The following is a 27186-nucleotide window of genomic DNA, read 5'->3' as shown; positions in this document are numbered from 1 at the left end:
AAATTTTTTCAAATGTTTCAGTACTTAGGATTCCTTTTTATATCCATGTAAAACCAGTTTTAATAAAAAATCTCTTTAAGAACAAAGAACCTTCCAGTACCAGGATTATACATGTATAAAAATAAAGACAAAAAAAGCTCCGGTGAAAATCCCAACAGATGCTCAATGTCTTAATAAAAAGATAAACAGACAGTTGGTTATGAATAAAAATTTAATGGGAGAAAATGTTTCCAACATTCATCAGATTTGAATCAGACTTGGTTCCTGCAGCTGTGTGGGTTTGTGCTCTGCAGCCTCCACACCGTTAGCTGTGGCTTCTCACCTTAATAACACAATGACAGTTACAAGCATCGACTGAAACAATCGTTCAGGAAGCACCTGTTTCTTCATCTGAGAGAGAAACAGCTCAGAGCTGAACTCACAGCTCAGCAATCAGCTCCGACGAAAACCAGAGACAAAAATAACAAAGATTCAGCAGAAAACATTTTATTATAGCAGAATGAGACGATTGCACAAATATACTGCAGTAGTCAGGAACTAAACCATTAAATATAACTTACAGTAACTGAAATATTGAGTTCCAGACCGGTTTGATTTATCTGTCGATGTTGACTGGGATAAAAACGGCTAACGGTGTGTTAGCATCCAGATCTATGGTTGTTTTATGCATCATCTGAACAATCTGAACTCTGCACATCATGAAAGTAAAACCCAGATAAGATTAATTTAGTTTCTACCAGACCTGCTGGCCTGAAGACGTAACTGAAGAAAATCAAACAAAAATACTGCAAAAACTAAACAAACATCTTGTTTAGATAAATTGATGTTCGATCAAAACATAAAGATTCACTGTGACTGCAGCTAAAGATGAAATCTTACAGAAATACAAGTTTATAGAAACCTGTCTGAAAAACTTAATGTGAGGCAGAACAGTAAAAATACCACAGAAGAAGAATGATGACCATGAGCCTCTGATTGGTCCTGAATGAGAGATAATAGATGTTTTAGTGTTTTTAGAATCAGAAAGGCTGGAAAGTTTTTAAAGTTGAACTTGAAATATTTACAAGTTTGTGAATCCTCTAATCTGTTCTTTGTGTTTTTCTACATTCTGCTTTGATCAAGTCTATTCCTGAAAGTAGCTTGAATAATTTACCAACAAAAATTCCAAAGTAATAAGAAAAATCTAATCAATATTAGTGATTTAAAGCTCCAATCTCCTACATTGCATTTTCACTAAAAAATGCTACTAGAAAAACTGTTTCCTATTTGGGTTCTGTACTACAGAACAGGATCAGGGAAACTAAAAAATATTATTTTTTCCCAGAATTGTGATTTTACTGCAGACAGTTTCAACCACAGAGATGTGAGTTGTGCAGAAAGAAAACTAACATTGTGGAAAAAAACATTGAATTTAAGGGATTTTCACATCAGAGGGTCGAATATCTAAAATTCAGGTTTCTCTTTTATTCAGTATCCATATAAATACATAAATAAAAGGTTTTATTATTTATTTGAATCTGCAGGTGTAAATTTGTACAAAACTTTACACACATTAATAATCCTAGTCAGACAGCTGCAGCTGATCCAGAACGCTGCTGCTGCTGTTCTGACTAAAACCAGGAGCATAGACCCAGTTCTCCAGTCCTTCACTGGATCCCTGTGAACCACAATACATTAAAGTTCTGCTGTTGTTTAGAGTTGCTTTTCATTAACACTAGGATAACACTAGGAACACAACTGGAACTTTGGTTTATTGTAGACTGGATTAAACATATTTCCTTATGGTTTTATGTTTTCATTTTGTAACGCCTTGTTGCTGAAATGTTCTATACTAATAACTTTGCCTTGTTTTTAAAAATATGATTATTGCTTACATTTGGTGAGATGCAAAAATTAACTTTTTACGTGAAATATATGTAAAACAGCCATTTTGAGAGAAAAATTAATTAGTCAAAACATTTACTGTTAGAGTAATAAAAATTGATCTTTAATTGTATGAGTTGCCAGAATAAGAACAAACATTGAAGGTGGTGAAAAACTCACATCTTCAGCTTTAACTACTAAACCTGCAGGAGAAAGAATCGGGTCTGACGGTCGGGTTCTACCGTTCTTCTGTGTGAATTCTCATGTGAACGTTTAGATTTCCACTCTGAATGAAACTCTTCCCACATTTGCCGCAGGTGAACGGCCTCTCCCCTGTGTGTGTCCTCATGTGAACCTTCAGATAACTCCTGCTGATGCAAGCCTTCCCACACATTTCACACAGGTACGGTCTCTCGCCTGTGTGTGTTATCATGTGGACCTTCAGTGTGGAGTTTTTGGAGAAACTTTTTCCGCAGGTTTTGCAGCAGTGCAGCTTCTCACCTGTGTGGATTCTCCTGTGGGCGTTCAGAAACCACCTGTCAGAGAAACTTTTTCCACACGTCTCACAGGAACATCGGCCCTCGCCGGTGTGGATCCTCATGTGGGCGGTTAAGCTTCTCTTCTGAATGAAGCTTTTCCCACAAGTTTCACAGGAAAAGGCGCGCTCGCCCGCGTGGGTTCCCCTGTGACAGATCAAATTAGCACAACTGATGAAACTTTTACTGCATATTTCGCAGGAGTACGGCCTCTCCCCTGTGTGGGTTCTCATGTGTGCGTTCAAACCGCCAGCCTGGGTGTAGCTTTTCCCACACGTCTCGCAGGAGAAGGGCCTCTCGCCGGTGTGGGTCCTCATGTGGGCCCTGAGGTGGGAACCCTGGGTGAACCTTTTGAAGCAGATGGAGCAGGTGTGCGCCTTCACGCCGGAGTGGATCCTCTGGTGACGGAACAAACTGTACTTACACTTAAAGCCTTTTAGACAAACGTCACAGGTTGTAGAGGCAGCAGAGACAGAATCAGAGCGGCTCTCTGAGACAGGAGAGGAGCTTTCCTCCTGGTACCGGTTCTGGTCGCCGCTCGGTACCGCCTCATCGAAGTCTCCGTGTTGACAGGTGGAAGTCTCCATGAAAGCAAAGTCTTCATCCTTCAAGACAAACTCCTCTACCTCCGCCTCCTGTTTAATGTGCTGTGATTCTGGCTCTGGTTCCGGTTCCTCTTTGACCTGCGGGTAATCCAGCTCTTCCTGAGTCACTTTCAGATTTAAGGGTTCTGGTTCCTCCTGCGGTACGCCCCATGGTCTCTGGCGGTCCTGGAGAACTTCCTTGTTTTTGTTGCCATGTTGCTGCTGGACATCTGGAGGAAGAAGAGATGATTCATTTGGTGACTGAGTTCTAAATCTGCATCGTTCAGACATCCTGGCTCCTCGTTTATTTAATATTTCTAACAAATTTATAAAAAGGAAAACAAAAACTTTACAAATCACTCCTGATATAAACAACAGCTTGGAATCTTTGATTAACCCTGACATGCAGCCAAAAATGACCCGGTGATGGAGTTTACTAGCTTTTGTTTAATATAAAAAGTTATTTCATATTCCATCTTTACTCAAAAAATGTTGTTTAATGAAATGCCATTTAAAATTTGATCTTCTCTAAGACATTTTACAGAATTACAATGTTCACATTACAAACCCAGATTTCCATAAGTGGGTCAAAAATGACCAAATTCATTTCCTGCTGAGTTTGTTTCTGCTGTGACTGACAGCCGCGTTTATTTTATGCATCACATTTCATCTCTAAAGCTTTTATTAAACAGCAACATCTGATACATGTTAGGATTATCTTCAGATTTGTACAACATAATTTTAATCTCCTTTATTCTGGAACAAACCTCCAGAAATCTGAAAAACTGCTGAAACACTGAGATTTTTTAAATCAAGGCTAAAAACTCACTTTGTTTCAGCTGCAATAATAAATGGATTTTTATTCATTTTAGTCTTTACTTCACTATTTGAAGCCAATAATTCCTGATGATTCTGTGACGTATTTAATACAATCTAATGTTTTTTTTACAGTGTTTTGTGTTTATTGAACTGCTAAAATGTACTATACAAATACATTTGATAGTTTTTTTAATGAATTTTAAATTAGTTTTTTTTAAAATCAGCTCCAGTAATATTTTAAAATCTTAGACTGATCAAAGAGACTGAATTATTTTTGTAATATGACAAACAAATACTGTAAAACATGAATGATAGGAAGAAATATTCCTTTTCCAAAACCAGAGGAATTTGTAATTTCAATAACTTCTTTCTGCATGTCTATTTTATTAAGGTATTTACGCTCATTAGTTGCTTTGAAACATAATAAATGAAACATTGACCAACATATTTGACATATTGGTGATTTTAACAATGTCACTTAATAAAATATAATATCTGAGAGTTAGTTTTTTCTTTGTTTTCACATTGTAAAGTTTTTGAACTAACTTGTTGCTGACATTTGCTATGAAAATTATTATTATTAATGATGATTAATTAACTAATCTGACGGTACGGTTGCCTATAAGGGTCATAAAAATGCAAAGCAACAATTTCAGCATTTTATCATAACTTTTGTTGTGTTTTTTGTATTTTGACACTTCTGGGCTCCAGTAGCCCTTTATGAATCTATACTCATTATAAATTATGTAAAAGAAAAAAACAGCCTTGGTTTGAATTGAATCGGATTTTCAGAACTAAAGTCTAATTAAATTTGGTTCACCATATGAACCATAGCTTAAATAGCTCAAACCTGAACTAATTATATATTCTGTAAAGCTCAGATTAATTATAAGAAGTGAATTTAAATACGTGGAAGAAAACAACCAGGTCAGATCAGGCCTTTTATACCAGAATAATTTTTAAATAAAGCTGCTCTAAGATCTGATTCCTTAAAACACTGAATTAGACATTTATTTGCTATTAGTTATTTATTAGTTCATAGTTTTCTGTAGCTCCGTACCAGTTGTTTTTATCTGAGGTTTATTCCAGCAGGTTTCCAGCAGTTTAATCTCCTCCTCGTAGCGGAAGATGGTTTTTTCTACCTGAGTGAAGATTTCTTCCGCAGCAGCAGTTAGTCTCTGTCTGATAAAATCCCTCAGCTGCTCAACTGAAGACATTGTTACTGAAATATTCAGCTGAGAAACAAAAACACAACAAGACCTGCAGGAGCCGTTTTGTTTTCCTTCCGCTGGGGTCAAACTGAGACAAAGCAGCTGATTGGTCCGTTTTCCGCCTCCTGCTGGACTGGAGGGGAACAGCAACAACAAGCCATTTAAATGTCCTACTGATGGATTGGAGTATATTATTAGTTTTTTTCTTTAGGATAACAGCAGTTTGAACTGAGCTGTTAATCTTCAGAAGTGAAGACAAAACATGGCAGAAATTATTTTCAGAGATTAAATGTCTCAACAGTCTGTTTTCCTTCCTGATTCATATTTTTTCAGATCTGTTTACTGTTTAACTTACAAATGACGTCCAGCTTATGAACTCAGGAGACATTTCTACTGAACAGGCAGAATATCATTAAATCCTCTGTGGACGTTTTGAACCACAGTTCAAGAAACTTCATCCTTAAGTCTGTTTTCCTAAATTATCTTTGCTGAATTTAAAAAATGTACAAATTATGCATAAAAATATTTATTCTCACAACAATCTAAATCACCATTTTCGTAAATACTTTGACATGGAACTAATTAATTGTTGGTGACTCAGAAAGTCTCACAGAACTGGATCTAAGATTATATTTCATTTTTTAAACATCAGCCTCATCTTACCAAATGATCCCGGAGTTATTATGGGATGTTCTTCTGCTCCCAGTTATTCCAGTTTCTCCCACTAACACTTCAGTTTCCAGACAGACATGTTGAGTTTTAATGCACAGCAGTCCTCATGTATGAAAAGTAATGCAAACCATGACAAATCATTTCAGATCTTTAATGTAACGTTTAATGTGACAGGTGTATATTTTCTTTAACACAAATGAGAAACATGCAAATCAGGTAGAAAACAAAGAAAAATAAAAAAGTGCAACAGCTGCTGGTAGAAATGTTCACACTTAAAGCACCTTCAGGTTAAATGAGCCTCAGTCTTTGGTTGATCTGCTTCTGCATGTCCAGCAGCTTTAACAACGAAACAACATGAAAACAACACAATTCAGTCTCCATGGCAACGTATGGGAGGAGATCAGTGGACACTTCATGATTCGATTACAACTCAGAAAGTCACAATGGGATTATAAAAAAATTACTTGAACAATAACCTTAAACTCCCAGCCAAGACCTTCAGTTTAACAAAAAACTGGATAAATACAAATAAATCTGCTTTTATGTATTTCTGAATACAGACAACTTTAAAAGAAGAAGAAATGTCTCTGGACTCTGCAGCTCTGCATGTTTCCAACTAACAAGTTAATCCACAAAAGTCCAGGATCTCATCTGGACCTGAAACTGATTTCAGTTCATTGACAGCAAACATCTGAGATCCGGCCAAGATCAGAAATATTTCTTCAAAAAATCAAACAGATTTATGGTCAGTAACATCACTGGAGCCAAGCAATAAAACTTTAAACTGAAGCTAAAACTCCAGTAGTTTAGAGCTGCTTCTGATGAATAAACCGGCACATCAAACTGTGGCCTGTCTTTCTACCTCTAATCGTTACTCCAGCTGGCGTTCAGTAACTGTGCTGGTTTTGGGATCTTAGTTTCATGTTGGGACGGTGCATCCTGTCAAGAGAAGTGGAGTTTTGATGACTACACTGAGCCCTCTGTGAAAACTGAGGATGAAGAATCTGCATCTTCACATCCCAGACGAACTTCTTCTCTTTCTAGGGGATGAGGACGGCGAACTGCAGGAGGGTGATGGACTCCCAGCATGTGAAAGGTCTGACCTCGTGGAGGGGGTGTCAAGAAAATCCGAGCTCATCCCACTTCCCCATGCTGGAGATTTTAGTTTAACAGTAATAATAAATAAAGTTATCTTTAAAATGAATCACTCAAGTGACATCAAGGCCCAACAGTAGACTTAAGTGTCAATAAAGTTAGTTTAACAGTAATAATAAATAAAGTTATCTTTAAAATGAATCACTCAAGTGACATCAAGGCCCAACAGTAGACTTAAGTGTCAATAAAATAAATCTAGTTGTGTGTGTTGTTTTTGTCTCATGCAAACTTTGCTTTAATTCTACTTTTTTCTATCTAATCATAAGAAATCATAGTCAGTCAGAGAGAGTCATTAAACAGGAAAAGCAGGTTTCCTGGAAAAAGAGGAAGTTTCTAGCCTGCAGATTTATAAAAATAGCTGAGACTACTTCTTAGTTTAAAGCATGAAAGTTTTAAAGAATGAAATCTAAACATTATTAGTAATTGGATAAGATTCAAAGTAAAATACTTATATTAATATTGGTTTAATTGTAATAATACTTACACTTACATTTGTGAGAACACTTACAAGAAAAACAAGTAACTGTAACTTTGGTATTATATAATTAGAATCATGGATTATTCTTGGTTTCTTTTCAGAAAAACATCTGTAATAACTCACATTAAGATTATAATAAATATAATTAATAAGTTATAGTTATAAAATTATAAATGAATGCTAAATCAGAGAAGCTAAAGAAAATAAATGTGATATAAATGTGATTTTGACATTGAACTTGAAATGGTGTAAAAGGTTATAAAACTGCAATTAAACATCACTGATATGTTGGAGGTAGATGGTAGGTAAAAGGTTGTGCAGGCAAGGGACACAGGAGGTTGAGCAACCCTGAGACATTGGCACAGACATCAGGAAATGTCTGTAAGACAGTGATGGATATGAGATCATCTGTCTAAGCAGACAGCAGGCGCACCAGGGGGGTGGATGAACCCTATATAAGGTGAGTGCAAAAGAGGAACCGTTCGTTGGATCCTCCGGGCAGCTTCGAGCCAAGATCGAGATGGACAAAGAACTCTGCAGCTGAAGAAGAGCCGGGGCCACGGAGCCGGAGACTGTCCTGCACATGGAGACCAACCCGTCTGGCCCACAATCTGTGGCTTCGAATCACACTTCTCTCATCGGCTGGGTTCTGACCCCAAAGACAAAGATGAAGACAAAGACAAGGAAGAAGAACTGGTGCCTTTTTTCCTGCCAGCACCAAGTCCTGTGTGACCTCAGCATCCATGCGGAGAGGAAGCTCATCAGACCTGCGGAGATCCTGGCCTTCGCCGATCAACATCTTCCTCCTGCTGCCACACCTTCTTCATCATCAAGCCAGGTCTGGGGTTCGAAACGCCAAACTCCGTCCGTCTCTCTCAAAGGTTCCCTTTTTTAGTTCTCAGTATCAGCAGTAGGGAAAGATAGACTAGATGATTGATTTTACTTATTTGATTATTTCTGCTACTGAATTAAGCTGTACTGACCCTTGCAAAAATGCCTTACTAATAAAATATTTAGCATAAAGAAAATCTAAAAGATGTTGTGGACATTCAGTTAATGACTTGTTGTTGCGCAACACCCCCCCCCTCCTTTCTGTCTCTACTCTCTCACTCTCGTACTTCCTCTTCTGAGAGGGGAGATGTGCTACCAGCTCTCCGTCTAACGGGTCCGTTGAGTTTCCTAAATCTGCTGGGATTTACCCTGTCCAGAACTGAAGTAAACTCTGTTTAAGCTGGTTTCGAGAAACGATTCGCCTGGTTATCTGACGGCCTACATCCAGGTGTCCCACCCTTCTTCCCCCTGTGAATTAGCCAGACTGAGCAGCCTACAGCCAACTAGTTTCACAGAGCACACCTGTTAACGGTCGCTCGTTCTCTATTTTACAACTTGCATTTGTTATTGAACCAGGTAGGTTTTAGTGACTCGGGCGAGTCCCAAGGATGAGGTTTTAAATATGGGCTACCAGCAACCTAAAAACATTTTCCACTTTTTCCTCTCCAGAATCAAACATCACAGCTATTTTACAACCATCAAAGAACTTTAAGGTGACTCATTAACTGAATGTCCACAACATCTTTAGATTTTCTTTATGCTAAATATTTTATTAGTAAGGCATTTTTGCAAGGGTCAGTACAGCTTAATTCAGTAGCAGAAATAATCAAATAAGTAAAATCAATCATCTAGTCTATCTTTCCCTACTGCTGATACTGAGAACTAAAAAAGGGAACCTTTGAGAGAGACGGACGGAGTTTGGCGTTTCGAACCCCAGACCTGGCTTGATGATGAAGAAGGTGTGGCAGCAGGAGGAAGATGTTGATCGGCGAAGGCCAGGATCTCCGCAGGTCTGATGAGCTTCCTCTCCGCATGGATGCTGAGGTCACACAGGACTTGGTGCTGGCAGGAAAAAAGGCACCAGTTCTTCTTCCTTGTCTTTGTCTTCATCTTTGTCTTTGGGGTCAGAACCCAGCCGATGAGAGAAGTGTGATTCGAAGCCACAGATTGTGGGCCAGACGGGTTGGTCTCCATGTGCAGGACAGTCTCCGGCTCCGTGGCCCCGGCTCTTCTTCAGCTGCAGAGTTCTTTGTCCATCTCGATCTTGGCTCGAAGCTGCCCGGAGGATCCAACGAACGGTTCCTCTTTTGCACTCACCTTATATAGGGTTCATCCACCCCCCTGGTGCGCCTGCTGTCTGCTTAGACAGATGATCTCATATCCATCACTGTCTTACAGACATTTCCTGATGTCTGTGCCAATGTCTCAGGGTTGCTCAACCTCCTGTGTCCCTTGCCTGCACAACCTTTTACCTACCATCTACCTCCAACATATCAGTGATGTTTAATTGCAGTTTTATAACCTTTTACACCATTTCAAGTTCAATGTCAAAATCACATTTATATCACATTTATTTTCTTTAGCTTCTCTGATTTAGCATTCATTTATAATTTTATAACTATAACTTATTAATTATACTTATTATGATCTTAATGTGAGTTATTACAGATGTTTTTCTGAAAAGAAACCAAGAATAATCCATGATTCTAATTATATAATACCAAAGTTACAGTTACTTGTTTTTCTTGTAAGTGTTCTCACAAATGTAAGTGTAAGTATTATTACAATTAAACCAATATTAATATAAGTATTTTACTTTGAATCTTATCCAATTACTAATAATGTTTAGATTTCATTCTTTAAAACTTTCATGCTTTAAACTAAGAAGTAGTCTCAGCTATTTTTATAAATCTGCAGGCTAGAAACTTCCTCTTTTTCCAGGAAACCTGCTTTTCCTGTTTAATGACTCTCTCTGACTGACTATGATTTCTTATGATTAGATAGAAAAAAGTAGAATTAAAGCAAAGTTTGCATGAGACAAAAACAACACACACAACTAGATTTATTTTATTGACACTTAAGTCTACTGTTGGGCCTTGATGTCACTTGAGTGATTCATTTTAAAGATAACTTTATTTATTATTACTGTTAAACTAACTTTATTGACACTTAAGTCTACTGTTGGGCCTTGATGTCACTTGAGTGATTCATTTTAAAGATAACTTTATTTATTATTACTGTTAAACTAAAATCTCCAGCATGGGGAAGTGGGATGAGCTCGGATTTTCTTGACACCCCCTCCACGAGGTCAGACCTTTCACATGCTGGGAGTCCATCACCCTCCTGCAGTTCGCCGTCCTCATCCCCTAGAAAGAGAAGAAGTTCGTCTGGGATGTGAAGATGCAGATTCTTCATCCTCAGTTTTCACAGAGGGCTCAGTGTAGTCATCAAAACTCCACTTCTCTTGACACCCCCTCTTTGGAGTTTTGATTTCCCCCATGAGGTGATGAATGTCGAAGAAAACTTGGATCGCTCTGATTCTTCTACAGGAACCTTCGCTGGATGAACTGTCGGTTCTTCAGGATGTGGAATGGTTCTTTAGGGAAGATGGGCTGAGACAGAAGGCCTCAAAAAAAAAACTTTTCTGGCTGTTCAGCAGAGCAAAGCAAAAAGCATAAGCATCATGACGCTTTATCCGTAATCATGATCCTTTTCCATTTTAATCCATCAGGTTGTGACAGGAGTTCTTCTTTAGCATAATCCAATTTCTTCACGGCCCTCCCAGTCCAAAGCCTTGAAGTTGTTCTTTGAACGGCAACCTTCCTGTAATAGTGGCCAGTCTAATATAGGATGGCATGGTGCTTGATTCTCTGGCCATCTTCTTGTAATGTTCTGGTTCGCTGTAGCTAAGAACTGGCTTGAGCACTGCTTCCTCATGGACCCCTTTCTTCATCAGTAGTACTGTGTTGAAGTTCAGTACTTACTTTACAAAATCTTGGGCGTTGAATCTCAGCTTGATCACCGTAGTTGCAGGCCGATCTTGAGCTTTAATCCAAACTCTCTGCCCTGTTTTCAGTGACACTTCAAGCTGCAACTTCCCTTTTCCTTCTCTAAGCAAAAAGGAGGAGTGTCTTCGCCTCCCTGCTTTCTGTGACGTGAACGGAGTTCCTCTGCAGGGGAAGACCTGCTCTTCTAGCAGTTGTCACTGTGTCCATCAGCACCAAGAGGTACTTCTCACCTCTCTTTCCTGTTGTCCCCATTGGCTCTGCTACGTCCATGCAGACTGAACCCCATGGGACTGTGCTCTTGATGAACAAACCTTCCATCCGCTGCCCTCGGCGACCTGCGTTGTATTGACCACACACTTCACAGTCCCTCAGCACGCGTTGGACTTGTTTCACTGGGATCCAAAGATCTTGCTCCTCCAGCTCCTTACGGGTAGGTCGCACGCCTGCATGTCCAAGGGCCTCATGCACGCTCCGCACGACCTCGACCACGTACTCTTCTGGGACCTCCCGTCCTCTGGGAGTACTGTCCCACTTCTCGGTACCGACAAAGACGATCTTCCTTTGTTGGACATAACAGTCCACTTCATCATTCCCACGCCAATGAGCTCCCTCATGCGTGTGTGCTCTTTGATGCTCAACTTCTATCTCCAACTGCATTTTTAGCTCAGCAATCTTTTTCCACAAATCTTTGTGTGCCACGGGCTTGCCCTTTGCAGTCTCGAAACCATTTTCTTCCCAAATGGCCAAGTCCTCTCTAAGGGCCTGAGCACAGTAGTAACTGTCAGTTACTAACCTGGCACTCTTGATTTTCCTTTTCACCAGCTCCAGCAATCCTTCCAGTACTGCCGTTACTTCTCCGGCTTGAGCACTACCGGGAGCTTTTCCTTTCTGACGGCATTTCTCTCTGCCATCCTGCTTCAGAATAAATCCCCAGTATGCCGACTGGTCGGACCCCTTTCTGGATCCATCGGTGTAGATTGTCCATTCCGGTTGTTCTGGCTTCTCAGATGTCTCTTGCGGTCGTTTCTTACTGGTGGGTTGTGCTGGCCCAATTTCAAGCTCCGGGTCCAGCAGGATGTCTTTAACCATGTCTGCGTCTGTGTGATGATGTCAGCTGCTGGTGTTTGTTCCTCTGTTGCCGGATGTCTTCTCGATGGCTGCAGTGGAGGACGCGGTGTGCTTCCTCATCCATCGTCGGCTGATGACACCTTTCTCCGTCTCCTCTGCATGGTTGCTGGCTGGTCTGGTCAGCATTACATCACGAACCACTCCAGCAAGAGTGAGCCAGCTTTCCTTTGTCAGGGGTTGATGTTTCAGTTCCTCATTCTTGGAACCAACTTCCCCACTTGCTTCAGGTCTGAGTCACAGTAGCTGTGTAGAAGCTGATGCAGTTCTGTTGAGGTCTCCTCCTTTTCCAAACGATCTGGACGGCCGGCTTCCTCCGGTTTCTTCCCCAGATTTTCCTCCTCGAAGTGATCATCCATCACTCCGTCTCTCTGTCGGTTCAAGTTGTCTATCCCCCAAAGCCTCTCTTTAGCCTTCGAGCAGGGATGGGTCTAGACTATGTTGGCTACTAGCTTCACTGTCTGGATCCGGTCATTTATCCTCAGTAGGAGCCTTCCCTCACCTGTATGCCATACAGTTACTGCAAGGGTTGTGACTGACGGCCTTATCAGTCACCATTAACTCTATTCCTTAAGAGTTAACAAGCCAAGTGAGCTATTCAGATCCTCACATCTGTTTTTACTAACTTGGCCATAGGGCCCTCCTACTCCGTTGGACTGGGCCCCACGTTGGGCGCCACTTGTTGTTGCGCATCACCCCCCCCCTCCTTTCTGTCTCTACTCTCTCACTCTCGTACTTCCTCTTCTGAGAGGGGAGATGTGCTACCAGCTCTCCGTCTAACGGGTCCGTTGAGTTTCCTAAATCTGCTGGGATTTACCCTGTCCAGAACTGAAGTAAACTCTGTTTAAGCTGGTTTCGAGAAACGATTCGCCTGGTTATCTGACGGCCTACATCCAGGTGTCCCACCCTTCTTCCCCCTGTGAATTAGCCAGACTGAGCAGCCTACAGCCAACTAGTTTCACAGAGCACACCTGTTAACGGTCGCTCGTTCTCTATTTTACAACTTGCATTTGTTATTGAACCAGGTAGGTTTTAGTGACTCGGGCGAGTCCCAAGGATGAGGTTTTAAATATGGGCTACCAGCAACCTAAAAACATTTTCCACTTTTTCCTCTCCAGAATCAAACATCACAGCTATTTTACAACCATCAAAGAACTTTAAGGTGACTCATTAACTGAATGTCCACAACATCTTTAGATTTTCTTTATGCTAAATATTTTATTAGTAAGGCATTTTTGCAAGGGTCAGTACAGCTTAATTCAGTAGCAGAAATAATCAAATAAGTAAAATCAATCATCTAGTCTATCTTTCCCTACTGCTGATACTGAGAACTAAAAAAGGGAACCTTTGAGAGAGACGGACGGAGTTTGGCGTTTCGAACCCCAGACCTGGCTTGATGATGAAGAAGGTGTGGCAGCAGGAGGAAGATGTTGATCGGCGAAGGCCAGGATCTCCGCAGGTCTGATGAGCTTCCTCTCCGCATGGATGCTGAGGTCACACAGGACTTGGTGCTGGCAGGAAAAAAGGCACCAGTTCTTCTTCCTTGTCTTTGTCTTCATCTTTGTCTTTGGGGTCAGAACCCAGCCGATGAGAGAAGTGTGATTCGAAGCCACAGATTGTGGGCCAGACGGGTTGGTCTCCATGTGCAGGACAGTCTCCGGCTCCGTGGCCCCGGCTCTTCTTCAGCTGCAGAGTTCTTTGTCCATCTCGATCTTGGCTCGAAGCTGCCCGGAGGATCCAACGAACGGTTCCTCTTTTGCACTCACCTTATATAGGGTTCATCCACCCCCCTGGTGCGCCTGCTGTCTGCTTAGACAGATGATCTCATATCCATCACTGTCTTACAGACATTTCCTGATGTCTGTGCCAATGTCTCAGGGTTGCTCAACCTCCTGTGTCCCTTGCCTGCACAACCTTTTACCTACCATCTACCTCCAACATATCAGTGATGTTTAATTGCAGTTTTATAACCTTTTACACCATTTCAAGTTCAATGTCAAAATCACATTTATATCACATTTATTTTCTTTAGCTTCTCTGATTTAGCATTCATTTATAATTTTATAACTATAACTTATTAATTATATTTATTATAATCTTAATGTGAGTTATTACAGATGTTTTTCTGAAAAGAAACCAAGAATAATCCATGATTCTAATTATATAATACCAAAGTTACAGTTACTTGTTTTTCTTGTAAGTGTTCTCACAAATGTAAGTGTAAGTATTATTACAATTAAACCAATATTAATATAAGTATTTTACTTTGAATCTTATCCAATTACTAATAATGTTTAGATTTCATTCTTTAAAACTTTCATGCTTTAAACTAAGAAGTAGTCTCAGCTATTTTTATAAATCTGCAGGCTAGAAACTTCCTCTTTTTCCAGGAAACCTGCTTTTCCTGTTTAATGACTCTCTCTGACTGACTATGATTTCTTATGATTAGATAGAAAAAAGTAGAATTAAAGCAAAGTTTGCATGAGACAAAAACAACACACACAACTAGATTTATTTTATTGACACTTAAGTCTACTGTTGGGCCTTGATGTCACTTGAGTGATTCATTTTAAAGATAACTTTATTTATTATTACTGTTAAACTAACTTTATTGACACTTAAGTCTACTGTTGGGCCTTGATGTCACTTGAGTGATTCATTTTAAAGATAACTTTATTTATTATTACTGTTAAACTAAAATCTCCAGCATGGGGAAGTGGGATGAGCTCGGATTTTCTTGACAATCCAAAGGCCGCTCCTCTGTGGTCAAAGTTAAAATTAGCTTCACTTCTCTTTCCTCTGGTGCTTCACTGACTGAAGAAAAACATGTTTTAACCTAAAAGGCAACAGACAGTTTATCAAATGAGACCTTTTGTTTGTCATCCTAATGTAATGCATGCGAGTCGCTTTGGGGTCGTAAACCGTTCACGCAGAAGTCTGCGTTTGAATTTAAATGAGCAGCATGAGCAACCACACAGAAAATGGAATTAAAAATGGAGGTGAGCGTTAAGACCAGCTGTGAGAACGTAGCCTGATATCTCCACCAGAACCGGTCCGGGTTCCTCACATGAAACGTTTCCAGGTTCCACCAAATCAACATTCAGATAACTGAGTTTTGATGTTTAAGAATCCTTCATGTCTGCAACTCTTGAAAGAACCGCCATATTCTCCTCATCTCCATTTGGTCCAGCTGTTTGAAACATCTGGATGAGTCAGTTTAATAAGTTGCTCAGTAAAGAGAACAGAGTAAATATGACCATCCCTGTTCAGTCAGCGTTGGCGTTTGTTTCTGCAGTGTGGCTCCTCATGTGGACGTTCAGAGTTCCTCTCTGGATGAAACTTTTCCCACAGGTCCCGCAGGTGAACGGCCTCTCGCCGGTGTGCGTTCTAACGTGAGCTTTCAGGTCCCCCTTACTGATGAAACATTTCCCACAGCGTTCACACAAGTACGGCCTCTCGCCCGTGTGCGTCCTCATGTGGACCTTCAGCGCTGCGTTTTTGGTGAAGCTTTTCCCGCAGGTTTCGCAGAAATGCATCCGGCCCTGCGTGTGGATCCTGCGGTGGGCTTTGAGCGACGTGTAGTTCCCGAAGCCCTTCCCACAGGTCTCACAGGGGAATGGCCTCTCGTCCGCGTGGGTTCCCCTGTGGAAGTTCAGGTTGGTCACCACCGTAAAACTTTTGCCGCAGATTTCGCAGGCGTATGGCCTCTCTCCGGTGTGGATCCGCATGTGGACGTTCAGGCTGACCACCTGAGAGAAGCTTTTCCCGCAGGTGTCGCAGGAGAAGGGCCGCTCGCCGGTGTGGGTCCTGATGTGGTTCTTCAGGTGGCCGCTCTGCGTGAAGCCTTTCCCGCAGATCGTACAAGTGTACGGCCGCACGCCTGAGTGGATCCTCTGATGGCGGTTGAAGTGATGCTTCTTCTTAAAGACTTTCCCACAAACGTCGCATTTGACCGATTTATCGGCGGTGGACACCGTCGCGTTAGACGTGGGGAAGCTGCGTTCTTCGTGGTTCTGGTTCCCAGCCGAAGGGAAGCTGACGGCGTACAGACGCTGGATGTTGGGTTCTCCCTCGCTGAGGTCGGCTTCCTGACTCAGAGGCTCGGTGAAGTCGAAGTGCTCCTGCTTCAGGATGAACTGCTCCACCTGCTGGCTGCCGCATGCCTCCTCCTCCTCTTCCTCCTCTTTAATCTGCAGCAGCTCGGGTTGATCCTCTTTAACCTCCTCCTGGTTCGGTCCAGTCGGAGGTTCTGGTTCGTCCAGCTCCTCTTTAACCTCTGCACACCGCGGCTCCTCCTGTGGAGGTTCTGCTTCCTGCTGGTTCTGATTCAAGCAGGAATATTTTGGTTCCTTCTGGCTGTCTGGATGATGGGGAGGCCTGCGTTCCTGCTGGTTCCTCTGGAGACGTGGAGGTTCTGGTTCCCCCGGGTCTTCACTGGCGCTCTGGTCTGTTTGAACCCCATCCTCACCATGGAAACGATGATTTGGGCGCTCTGCAGGGAAAATTAATGATGGAGATTATTAAGTGAAGACCATCATGGGGCTGCAGCCGTTTCTCCTCAGGACTTCATCACCTGTGTTTTCATTTCTTTAAATATGTTGGTTTCTGGTTTCTGAGAACTTTTAGCCTACTTCGTGTTGTCAGACGGGTTCGATTTAAGAGGTTTAATGACTACCAGTCAGGCAGTGATCAGGTCTGGTTTTAGAAAGTAAAACTGAATCAAAAATAAGTTTAGTTCAGGATGTAACATGAGTGAAATTTGTTTTATATAACTCAATAATTCAACCACCATTTAAAAACAGTTTAATCCGTTTATCTATGATATCAAAGGCAGTTTGAAGATCTGAGACATTTAAGTAAACAAAAATAAAGGAAATCTGGATGTTGCTAAATACTGTGATGTACTTTAGTGGCTCTTTTCCTCTCATTTAGCAGAGACTCTCTGAACCAATCAGTCTGCAGCTTTTCTTCTGATTGGATCTGATCTCTAATCAGTAGATTTGGGACTGAAACATTTTATTTTTCCACCGTTTAGTAAACGCTCCAAAAGCTAAAAACTGGCCTCATTACAGTTTATAACAAATCAACCAAAGAAAGTGCATACTTCCTATGACATTATGTGACACATTAATAATGCATCAATAGGGATCATTCATTTCTTCATGGTTTATAGTCCTGAATCAGTCGCAGAGGGAAAATTCAGATAAATACATAAATATTCCCCTATTTACAAATATCTATCTGTAAATAACTATTTACAGATTTATTTATTTATCTGTAAATAAAACAACAAATCAGATCCAAAGTGGAAGTGCAGTAAAAGTGTTTAATTAACCTCCTTTTCTGACTTATTTATAACCGTTTATTGTTTAAAATCACTTCTTGTTGCTGCATGTGGGCTTTTTAACTGGTTGCCATGGTGACTCGGCGCTGTGTTGATGATGGCTCTCTGCCCGGTAACAGTTAAAACTCAGGTTAAAACTCAGAGGGTCAGTTGATCCTGATATCAGTTGTTCTGGACTGAAACTCGGAGTTTGTTCTCAGATTATTTATTTTAACGGATCGGAACCGACAGTTGGGCCTGGAGCTGGAAGAAACGGCTGAATGTTCGGCTGTTTGTTTACAACTATTTATTCTTCAAAATGGCCACAGGAAAATTTTCAGCACGCGGATTAATTTAGTGCCTGTTAGTTTGTGTTTCTGTGATTTCTTACCGGCTCTGGTTGATTTTATCTGAGGTTTATTCCAGCAGGTTTCCAGCAGTTTAATCTCCTCCTCGTAGCGGAAGATGGTTTTTTCTACCTGAGTGAAGATTTCTTCCGCAGCAGCAGTTAGTCTCTGTCTGATAAAATCCCTCAGCTGCTGAACTGAAGACATTGTTACTGAATATTCAGCTGAGAAACGAAAACACAACACAAGCAGCAGCTGGAGCCGTTTTGTTTTACTTCCGCTGGGGTCAGACTGAGGTAAAGCAGCTGATTGGTCCGTTTACCGCCTCCTGCTGGACTGGAGGGGAACAGCAACGCAGACACAACGAGTGTTTCTAAATCTGAATCTATATTACAACAGTTAAAGAAATAGGCAAAAAGTATTTAAAACTCTCTCATGAAGGGATTTAAAATCACTTTCATCCAAGGGAAAAGTTTGTTTCTGATTAAAAATGAGATTCATCTTTTAAAGTTATCCTATAACACATGCAAAGGAGAATCAGTTCTGAGAAAATAATTAATTCTTATCTTTATTTCATTTGAAAAATTGCTTCTACATGCGAGTCTCAAAAGTAACTAAAAAATGATCTAACATCACAGTAACATGAACTACAGCTGAGCTTTGACTGATCCCATGTTCAAATAACATGAAGCTGTGTGATGACCACAAACAAGCAAAGCAACTTTATTTATACAGAGCAATTCTTACACGCTCACCCCCCAAATCACCAAAACAACTGAAAAGGTTTACATAAATGACATCAGCTGCTGTTCTTGAACCATTTAGAGTAAAATCTTGGTCTCTTTATGAAGATGACAGGCTAAATTCTCTATTTTTACAATAAATCTGTAGAATAAAGTATTCTGCTCGTGGATTTCAAGACTGATCAAAATAGCACAAAAAAGAAATGTCAATTTGGACATGTTTATTTTTGAGGATGTCCAGGTGTTGTCTCCAAACGGCCACCTGGACAACACCTGATATACAAACTGTAACAACATACAGTCATTAATGAGGCTCTAATGAAAGATAATGAACAGAGGAATCTTCTGGTAGACACATTATTACGGATAGTGGAAATTACTTATGATTATATAAATAAAATACCATATCAGGGGGAGTTAGTGTACAGCCAGACCTCCTCCTTGCAGTATGTTACCCACCCCCCTCCTCGCACTCTAACGATACTCTAGCTGACCCCCAGTCTGCCACCATCTCTCCTTCTTTGAACCCTCCTGCCCTGCTCCTCCCACACCACCCTTCCCTCGGACCCCCATTCTCGATCTTCGGTACTCTACCCACCTCACTCTGACTACAGCAGCGCGCGGCTAAAAGCTTCCGGTATTCTCAGATCCAAAACTTGTCAGCACTCTTATGGCCATAATCATCCACTCCTGTGAGTTGTGAAGTTTTGCTGAAGAAACACTTCCAGTTTTGACACGTTCTGACAACGTGTCTCTCCGTTCTGCCTGTAAACACCGTTACACACGAGGGTTAACAGAACCTGACTTTGACGCAGCAAAGACTCACACATTACGCGTCGTTAGGCCTGCAGCTGGTGGATTCATGTCAAAACAAACCCAAAATACCTGATATCCTTATGACAGGACACGCTGGCTACACATCGGAGGCTTTAGATTTAGTTTCCGAGTTGACCAGTCAGAAATATTCCAGAAAGAATACAAGCATGTCAAAACCAGCTCCAGTCGTTCCCTGGATATTATTGGCTCGGAAAAAGCCATTTCATGACATTGGTCAAATGCGATGTCAATCAAAAAGGGGGGCTGTAGGCTGAACTATAAAAGCATCATAATGGACACCGGCAGAGTTTAAACTCCGGCAGCCCCAGAAAATACAATGAAAAACGGCAGGCGGGTAATCCGGCGTGGTTAAGGTTTAACCTTCATCAATGTTCAGGAGAAAAGATTCATTCATCAGAGTTTCTGAAAGCTGTTGTAAACACAAATGTTTTCATCCTCAACAGTGTTTCATCAGAACATCAACCACAGGGAACACGGCCGTTATGGTCCAGTTAAAGTCTGCTCTCATCCAATCACCTGGATTCTCCTTCGACTGAAGCTTTTCCCATGTTTTGCTCATTCACTGGAGATCCCTCAGAGCTCTGTGGACTCTCCGGTGACAGTTCAGTTCACTCAGACTGCTAAAGCTTTCATTGCATGTTAGACATGAATATGGCCGCTCACATGTGTGGGTCTGCATGTGGAATCTAATGTAGCATCTTTCCCGAAAGCTTTTCCCACAGGTTTCACATGGAATAAACTTGCTGCCTGTGTGTGTTTTTCTGTGAACCTTTAAATTAAAACGTCTGGCGAAACATTTCCCACAGGTTTCACAGGAAAAGGGCTTGACACCTGTGTGCCTTTTCATGTGCTCTTTCAAGTGAGAGTTTTGTGTGAAGACTTTTCCACATATTTTACAGGAGAATGGCTTCTCGCCTGAGTGGACTCTGAGGTGTCGCAACGTGTTAAACTTCGATTGAAAGACTTTTCCACAAACATGACATTTAAAGGATTCATTTGGAACCATTCTGGACCGACACCCTAACGCAGGACTGTAGCTTCCTGCTTCATCTTCGTTCCCCAGAGCAAAAACATCGTTAGAGTTGAGATGCTGAAAGTTTGGCTCTTCTTCACTGAAATCAATTTGTTGCAGAGTCATAGTCTGAGTAAAATAAACCCTGTCCATCTGCTGTCCCTCCTGACTGCAGCAGACTTCCTGCTGTTCCTCTTTAACCAGTGAAGCTTCTGGTTCCTCCTTCAGCAGCTGATGTTCCAGCTCCTCGCTGCTGTCGCTCTCTTGTGGAGCCTCTTTTTGCTCCTGATCCTCATTCAAACTCATCATCTGATTACAGAGCTGGCTGTCAGTGAGAACCTCCTCTTCCTCATCTTCATGTTGCTTTGGGACGACTAGAGAAACAGAAAACATAAGAGGTCAAATATTTAATAACTGAGTCACTCATCAGTTGTTTAGTTTGGGCATCTTGAGTGAAAAGAGAAAACAAACCGAATAACCTAGGATGTGTTGCTGAAAGCACAATGAAGCAAATACTCCCTTAATTTGATACTCAGTACAACAAACCTTGTCCCAGTGATCAAACGTGTCGGTTTTATTGGTCACTGTATTTAAACACATAACTTAAAACGTAAGAAGTAAAAAAAAGCCACCTGGATTTAATTCAGCCAATAAGTCTGAGCCTCCAACTGGGTTATTACTGCAGATCTGATTATCTTTCTGCTGTTACAACATATTTATCCCCATCAGATGCAACGAGAAGCTTCTCATTTCTCTTGTTGAAAGAAATCCTGCGGTCATGAAGAAAACAATGTCACACTATTAAAGGAAAAGCAGAAACTTCTTAAACTGGGTCAGAACTGTTCCAAGCTGGAAAGAAACTGGAGAACCATCGACTGAGGAAGAAATGTGGCTGGAGAAAAATCAACCTGAAGAAAGTTTAGTAGAGGAAGTAAAGGTCATTTAATTTATATATCACATTTTCAGCAAAACAAAGTGCTACAAAGTAAGAGCATTTAAAACTACATACGTTTTCAGGGGCAATAATTTGTTGTTTCTCTAGTTGGTTAATATATTTATAATATTTATTTGTTCCTGGTCTTCATTCAGGAGAAAATTAATTGCTTCTGAATGAGCAATTAATGAGGAATCTACCAGCAGGGGGCCCCATCGAGCCGTGGTTGCAAAACTTTTCATGAAACGAGCCTTTATTTCAACTCAACTCAAAGTTTCAATGATTAACACATATCCGTTTCTCCATCGCAGCTTTACTAACGTACCGATTCTGTTGGGTTTTATCTGAGGTTTATTCCAGCAGGTTTCCAGCAGTTTAATCTCCTCCTCGTAGCGGAAGATGGTTTTTTCTACCTGGGTGAAGATTTCTTCCGCAGCAGCAGTTAGTCTCTGTCTGATAAAATCCCTCAGCTGCTGAAATGAAGACATTGTTACTGAATATTTAGCTGAGAAACGAAAACACAACACAAGCAGCTGAAGCTGTTTTGTTTTCCTTCCGCTGGGTCAAACTGAGACTAAGCAGCTGGTTGGTCTGTTTACCGCCCCCTGCTGGACTGGAGTTGAACAGCAGCTCGGCAGCCAAACATCAGATTCTCTGAACTTCTGTAAACTATTAATCAACCAGAAATTAATCAACGATACAAACTAAAGTTATTTTCATTTCCTCCTGTGCTTCCTCATACGTGTTACTTTTTAATAGTACCTGTGGAAACGTGAGTCCAATAATACATTAAGGTTTAGACCTTGCCTGTATTTACAGCTTGTAAAGTTTCTGTCATTCCAACCAGAGTGGACTGGCCATCGGGGGCATCCAGACATTTCCCAGTGGCCCGGCCCGCTCAGGCCTGCAGAGGGTCGGAACCAAGGTTGGGTTCAGGTTACACTAAATAAAAACAAGCTGTGCTGTTCATGCACAGCTCGCTCTGGAATCTTGTTCAAATTCCCACACAATGCAGTTGTGACAGGGAAAAGACAGACATCTTTTCATTTTGTGAGTCTGTGTCACAGCAATGCACAGAAACATTCCAGCTTCAGCTCAGGTGTTACGTCAAAGTACCTGTGAATGTTTGTGTGCTCTGCTGTAGGAACATCACTCAGAACACGGATGACAAAATGCACCAAAATATGACTGAGCAGGCAGGTTTTTACTGTCTGTTGACAGATTAAGTCAACACAACGATGTCTGTTCAACCGTTATGTGGAAAGTATTTACAGCGCTGGCAGGTTTGAATTTGAAATCATTTTCAGTGAAGAAGGTTGCTGCCAATTAAAAAACAGAGACATCTTTTCAGGCTAAGAATCAATTTTGAGGGGCAATTTTTATATCAAAAGTTACAGAACTGATTGATTATTAATGGAAAACTAAGAATTATTTAAACCATTCTGCTGATCACTGAGCAGTTTTTTCCAGTTGCTGCTGATATTTTGACTCCAGAACCTGATTGGTTCTGATTTAGGTCAACCATCAGCAGGACGAACTGGTTTCTCTGCATCAGGATTCAACATGTGGGACTGATGAACTCCGACTGAACTCATGTTGGAATAAACTGAAGCGGTGTGAGACGGCCCCAAGCAAGGCGATTTTATTCAGTTAGAAGACACAGGGCAATCCAAAATGGTTTACAGGACATTAAAGGAAAATCAAAAATTTACAACTTTGCTTTACAAGCAAGTTCAGGATGTCAAACATTTAGCAATCAATTAAATAGACATAAATGTTGAAACATTTTTAACCTTCAGTCTGAAACTTCCCTCAGTGTTCAGGAGAAACGGTTCATTCAAAGCTGTAGGAAACATAAATGTTTTCATCCTACAGGTAACAGTCAACATCAGAACATCAACCACAGGGAACACGACCATTATGGTCCAGTTAAAGTCTGCTCTCATCCAACCTCCTCTATGTATGATAAGGAGTCGCCATGGTAACATCCTTTCCTTTTATCCCATTTTGACGACTCCTGATTCACCTACATTTCTTAACATATTAAGATTGTACTGCATGGACCTCTTGGTTATGTTGATGTAAGAATTATGTTTAAAAATTATCTTCTGCAGCAGCTTTAAAAAATGCCTTTTCATCAGAGTGAAAGTGAACGGCTGGATGACGGAAACATCTGGAGCAGAACTGGGAAACGTGAAACGGCTCCCCACAAACCTTCAGATCTCACCAGAACTCCCTCAGAGGTTTGTGGACTTTCTGGTGACAAATCAGTTCATTCATACTATTAAAGCTTTCATCGCATGTTTGGCAGGAATATGGCCGCTCAGCTGTGTGGGTCTTCCTGTGGAATTTCAAATACCATTTTTCACGGAAGCTTTTCCCACAGATTTCACATGAAAAAGGCTTAACGCCTGTGTGGGTTTTTCTGTGAACTTTCAAACAAAAACTTCTGCTAAAACATTTCCCACAGGTTTCACATGAATAAGGCTTGTCACCTGTGTGAGTTTTTCTGTGAACTTTCAGGCTAGATTTCCTGGTGAAACATTTCCCACAGATTTCACAGGAAAAGGGCTTGGCACCTGTGTGCATTTGTAGGTGCTCTTTCAAATGACATGTCTGTACAAACACTTTTCCACATATTTGACAGCACAGCGGCTTCTCCCCTGAGTGGTCTTTGAGATGTCGCACCATGTTGTACTGAGATTTAAAGACTCTCCCGCAGACATGACATTCACAGCACTCATCTGGGACAGTTTCAGCCCAACTCGCTAACACAGGACTGTAGCTTCCTGCTTCATCTTGGTTCTCAGAAACATTGTTAGAGTCGAGATGCTCAATGTTTGGTTCTTCTTCACTGAAATCAGTTTGTTGCAGAGTCATAGTCTGAGTAAAATCAAGACTCTGTCCCTCCTGACTGCAGCAGACTTCCTGCTGTTCCTCTTTAACCAGTGAAGCTTCTGGTTCCTCCTTCAGCAGCTGATGTTCCAGCTCCTCGTTGCTGTCGCTCTCTTGTGGAGCCTCTTTTTGCTCCTGATCCTCATTCAAACTCATCATCTGATTACAGAGCTGGCTGTCAGTGAGAACCTCCTCTTCCTCATCTTCATGTTGCTTTGGGACGACTAGAGAAACAGAAAACATAAAAGATCAAATATTTGGTTGAGTATGACAATTTTTTAAATTCCCAGAGGCAAATGATCTGCCTCAAAGATCCACTAAATCAAGTTTTAATATTTTAATGTTCTCACTTCCACCAATGAGCTTTTGATGAAAGCTAATTGTTATTAGCAGCAATGAAGGAAGAAACAGCAACAAAAAAAGTCACTGTTCACTCAGTGTGTTCAGTAAAACAGACCTGGTGTTTCAAAGCAGCCCGTCGTCGATGCGGCAAAACCTCAGCAGGAATCATTCAAGTTATAAAATCCAACCCAACCTAATCCATAAACTTTGTGTTTGGATCTGATCCGACCCGTCTGATAAACTCCAGAGACCCGAGTTCAAAGTAAATATTAACTTAAACTGCTTCCAGTTCCTTCCATAACTCTGACTTTACTTCTGCTGGTTTATTAGAGCAACTGGAACCATTTTAGATTTTTTATAATATCTTAAAGCTCCATTTTCTCTATCAATAAGATTAATAACAGGAAAAAATAAATTGGAAATATCTATTCTATAAAAAACTTTTATGTACTTCAAACTTGAAATTAAACATTACGTTTGAATCATATTGTAGTTTAATCAATAAATTACAATATCATTTAAAAAGAACAGTTTTTTTTAATAAAAATGTTTCTTTCATAGTTTAAGCAGCTGCTACGAAATTTTTTATTTGATTATTGTAGTTGTAAGAATAATATAAAGATTATTACTACAATAATCCTTTACAACAGCCCATAATTTGCTAACTCTGTGATTTATCCGCCTGGACGTCCCGGTTTGTGGTTCTGGATGTTTTGTGATGCTTGGTGAAAACAGAACAACATGTTTCAAACTCCAAAGCTTGAAAATAAAACGGACAAATTAAAATAAAAAGTCCAATCCAGCAAAAACACCTTCAGTTCCCAGAGAGCATGAAGCAAAAACGACCTGAAGCAAAAACAACCTCCTGGATTTGACTAGGCAAAAAGATCCGAACCTCCTACAGCTGATCATCCTTCATCCTTTAAAATAAACATTATCACTTTATAATAAACTTCAGCCATTTATTAAGTCACCTCTATAATTGAATTCATGTTTAATGTTGATCGGTTTTTCGATTCCTAACTTCGACCAGCAGGTGTCGCCATCGAGCTCTGATTGCAAAACTTTTCGAAAATCGAACATTTATCTCCAAACATCTCAGCTGGAAGTTTTTCTGGTTTACGGAGCTTCAGCGCTGATTTACTAACGTACCGGTTCTGTTGGGTTTTATCTGAGGTTTATTCCAGCAGGTTTCCAGCAGTTTAATCTCCTCTTCGTAGCGGAAGATGGTTTTTTCTACCTGGGTGAAGATTTCTTCCGCAGCAGCAGTTAGTCTCTGTCTGATAAAATCCCTCAGCTGCTGAACTGAAGACATTGTTACTGAAATATCAGCTGAGAAACGAAAACACAACACAAGCTGCTGCTGCTGCTGGAGCCGTTTGGTTTTGTTTTACTTCCGCTGGGGGTCACACTGAAACAAAGCAGCTGATTGGTCCGTTTTCCGCCCCCTGCTGGACTGGAGGGGAACAACAGCTCGGCAGCCAAACGGATTAAATTCTCTGGACCGGAACAGAACTTCTCTAAACTGTTATTAATAGAGCAGATATTAACTAAGAATAAAAGTAAATATTGTATTATTTGTTTCAAGTCTACCTTATATGGGTTATATTCTAATAATCCCTGTGGAGAATTGAGCCAGGTAATACTTTATTTACATGCTTCTGTCAGTAAAACAGATTTATATAAACATTTTCAAATAAAAACATCCAAAGGTAAATTTTCTACTATTATATCTGAATCACTCTTTTACAGTAAGTGTTTCTGCCAGGTGTTTGGTGTTCCTCTGTCTGATTACTTTCTGCTACCAGAGGAAAGATACAGAAAAATGTAAAGTACTATTTTGTTTTTGGAAGAGTACGAGTGAGATTTTAGAAAAGTTCAACCATTCTCAGAAAGGTGATTTCTCATCTGAGAAGAATCTGAACTCATTGAAGGCAGTAGCCTCCTGTTGTTCTGGTTCCCACGGTGAGAAATGATTCCTTCAGCCTGAACAAAAACCTCCAGAGGTAAAACAGGAAGGAAGAGAGCAGTGAACCACAGCCCAGGTTCACATCTTCCACCTTAATATAACTCATGAAATACGAGGTTCCACATTAGCTGCTGTATATCTTCTGAACAGTAACTATTCATTTAATTTGAAAATTAGTCACATTTTCCTGCTATATGAACGAAGCCAAATTCTCTAATTCTCCTTTGTGGCCTGAAATCATCTTCAGGTTCTTCCCAGCCGTCCTGCTGTTCCTCCACTGCAGCTGATCCTCCATGAACTGGCTGGTCCAGGACTGTACTGGTGAAGTGCTGATCTGTAGTTAATTTGTTATGATGCGCTAGGTGGCTAACATTGTACCTATTGTAGCATCTAAAGGTCAGTGTTCTTGGATTGCTGGTTCACACTTTATTCACCTCCAACAAGACAATTAGCCAACAAACAGTGATAAAACTACAAACAAACTATGATAAAACTACAAACA

The 27186-nt window shown here is 40.8% G+C and overlaps 4 protein-coding genes across 4 annotated transcripts; all 4 read right to left on the bottom strand.

The window, feature by feature from the left end:
* Positions 1–193: 193 nt before the first annotated feature.
* LOC114146303 (zinc finger protein 664-like) lies at positions 194–5115 on the bottom strand. Its single transcript, XM_028020260.1, has 2 exons — positions 4863–5115; positions 194–3213 (listed from the first exon to the last, which is right to left on the bottom strand). The coding sequence occupies exons 1-2, from the start codon at positions 5017–5019 to the stop codon at positions 2102–2104; spliced, it is 1269 nt and encodes a 422-aa protein (XP_027876061.1). The 5' UTR covers positions 5020–5115; the 3' UTR covers positions 194–2101.
* Positions 5116–15403: 10288 nt separating this feature from the next.
* On the bottom strand, positions 15404–18230 carry LOC114146289 (zinc finger protein 391-like). The gene is made up of 2 exons (XM_028020239.1): positions 17997–18230; positions 15404–16774 (listed from the first exon to the last, which is right to left on the bottom strand). The coding sequence occupies exons 1-2, from the start codon at positions 18157–18159 to the stop codon at positions 15549–15551; spliced, it is 1389 nt and encodes a 462-aa protein (XP_027876040.1). The 5' UTR covers positions 18160–18230; the 3' UTR covers positions 15404–15548.
* A 418-nt stretch (positions 18231–18648) lies between these two features.
* On the bottom strand, positions 18649–22030 carry LOC114146325 (zinc finger protein 1 homolog). Its single transcript, XM_028020289.1, has 2 exons — positions 21804–22030; positions 18649–20918 (listed from the first exon to the last, which is right to left on the bottom strand). The coding sequence occupies exons 1-2, from the start codon at positions 21964–21966 to the stop codon at positions 20092–20094; spliced, it is 990 nt and encodes a 329-aa protein (XP_027876090.1). The 5' UTR covers positions 21967–22030; the 3' UTR covers positions 18649–20091.
* Positions 22031–23095: 1065 nt separating this feature from the next.
* Positions 23096–26128, bottom strand: LOC114146321 (zinc finger protein 69-like). Its single transcript, XM_028020285.1, has 2 exons — positions 25868–26128; positions 23096–24597 (listed from the first exon to the last, which is right to left on the bottom strand). The coding sequence occupies exons 1-2, from the start codon at positions 26028–26030 to the stop codon at positions 23702–23704; spliced, it is 1059 nt and encodes a 352-aa protein (XP_027876086.1). The 5' UTR covers positions 26031–26128; the 3' UTR covers positions 23096–23701.
* Positions 26129–27186: the final 1058 nt, after the last annotated feature.

This window comes from Xiphophorus couchianus, chromosome 6 (assembly GCF_001444195.1).
Source record: "Xiphophorus couchianus chromosome 6, X_couchianus-1.0, whole genome shotgun sequence".
In the NCBI taxonomy this organism is placed as follows: Eukaryota; Metazoa; Chordata; class Actinopteri; order Cyprinodontiformes; family Poeciliidae; genus Xiphophorus; species Xiphophorus couchianus.
This window is presented reverse-complemented; position numbering and strand designations above follow the sequence as displayed.

Bases quoted from the DNA above. Each gene is read 5' to 3' on its own strand.
- LOC114146303 (XM_028020260.1), bottom strand. From the start codon at position 5,019: ATGTCTTCAGTTGAGCAGCTGAGGGATTTTATCAGACAGAGACTAACT. The intron at 3,214-4,862 runs GTACGGAGCTAC...TTCTTCCTCCAG, and splicing joins ACCTCAGATAAAAACAACTG to ATGTCCAGCAGCAACATGGC.
- LOC114146289 (XM_028020239.1), bottom strand. From the start codon at position 18,159: ATGTCTTCAGTTCAGCAGCTGAGGGATTTTATCAGACAGAGACTAACT. The intron at 16,775-17,996 runs GTAAGAAATCAC...TTTTCCCTGCAG, and splicing joins GATAAAATCAACCAGAGCCG to AGCGCCCAAATCATCGTTTC.
- LOC114146325 (XM_028020289.1), bottom strand. From the start codon at position 21,966: ATGTCTTCATTTCAGCAGCTGAGGGATTTTATCAGACAGAGACTAACT. The intron at 20,919-21,803 runs GTACGTTAGTAA...CTGTTTCTCTAG, and splicing joins GATAAAACCCAACAGAATCG to TCGTCCCAAAGCAACATGAA.
- LOC114146321 (XM_028020285.1), bottom strand. From the start codon at position 26,030: ATGTCTTCAGTTCAGCAGCTGAGGGATTTTATCAGACAGAGACTAACT. The intron at 24,598-25,867 runs GTACGTTAGTAA...CTGTTTCTCTAG, and splicing joins GATAAAACCCAACAGAACCG to TCGTCCCAAAGCAACATGAA.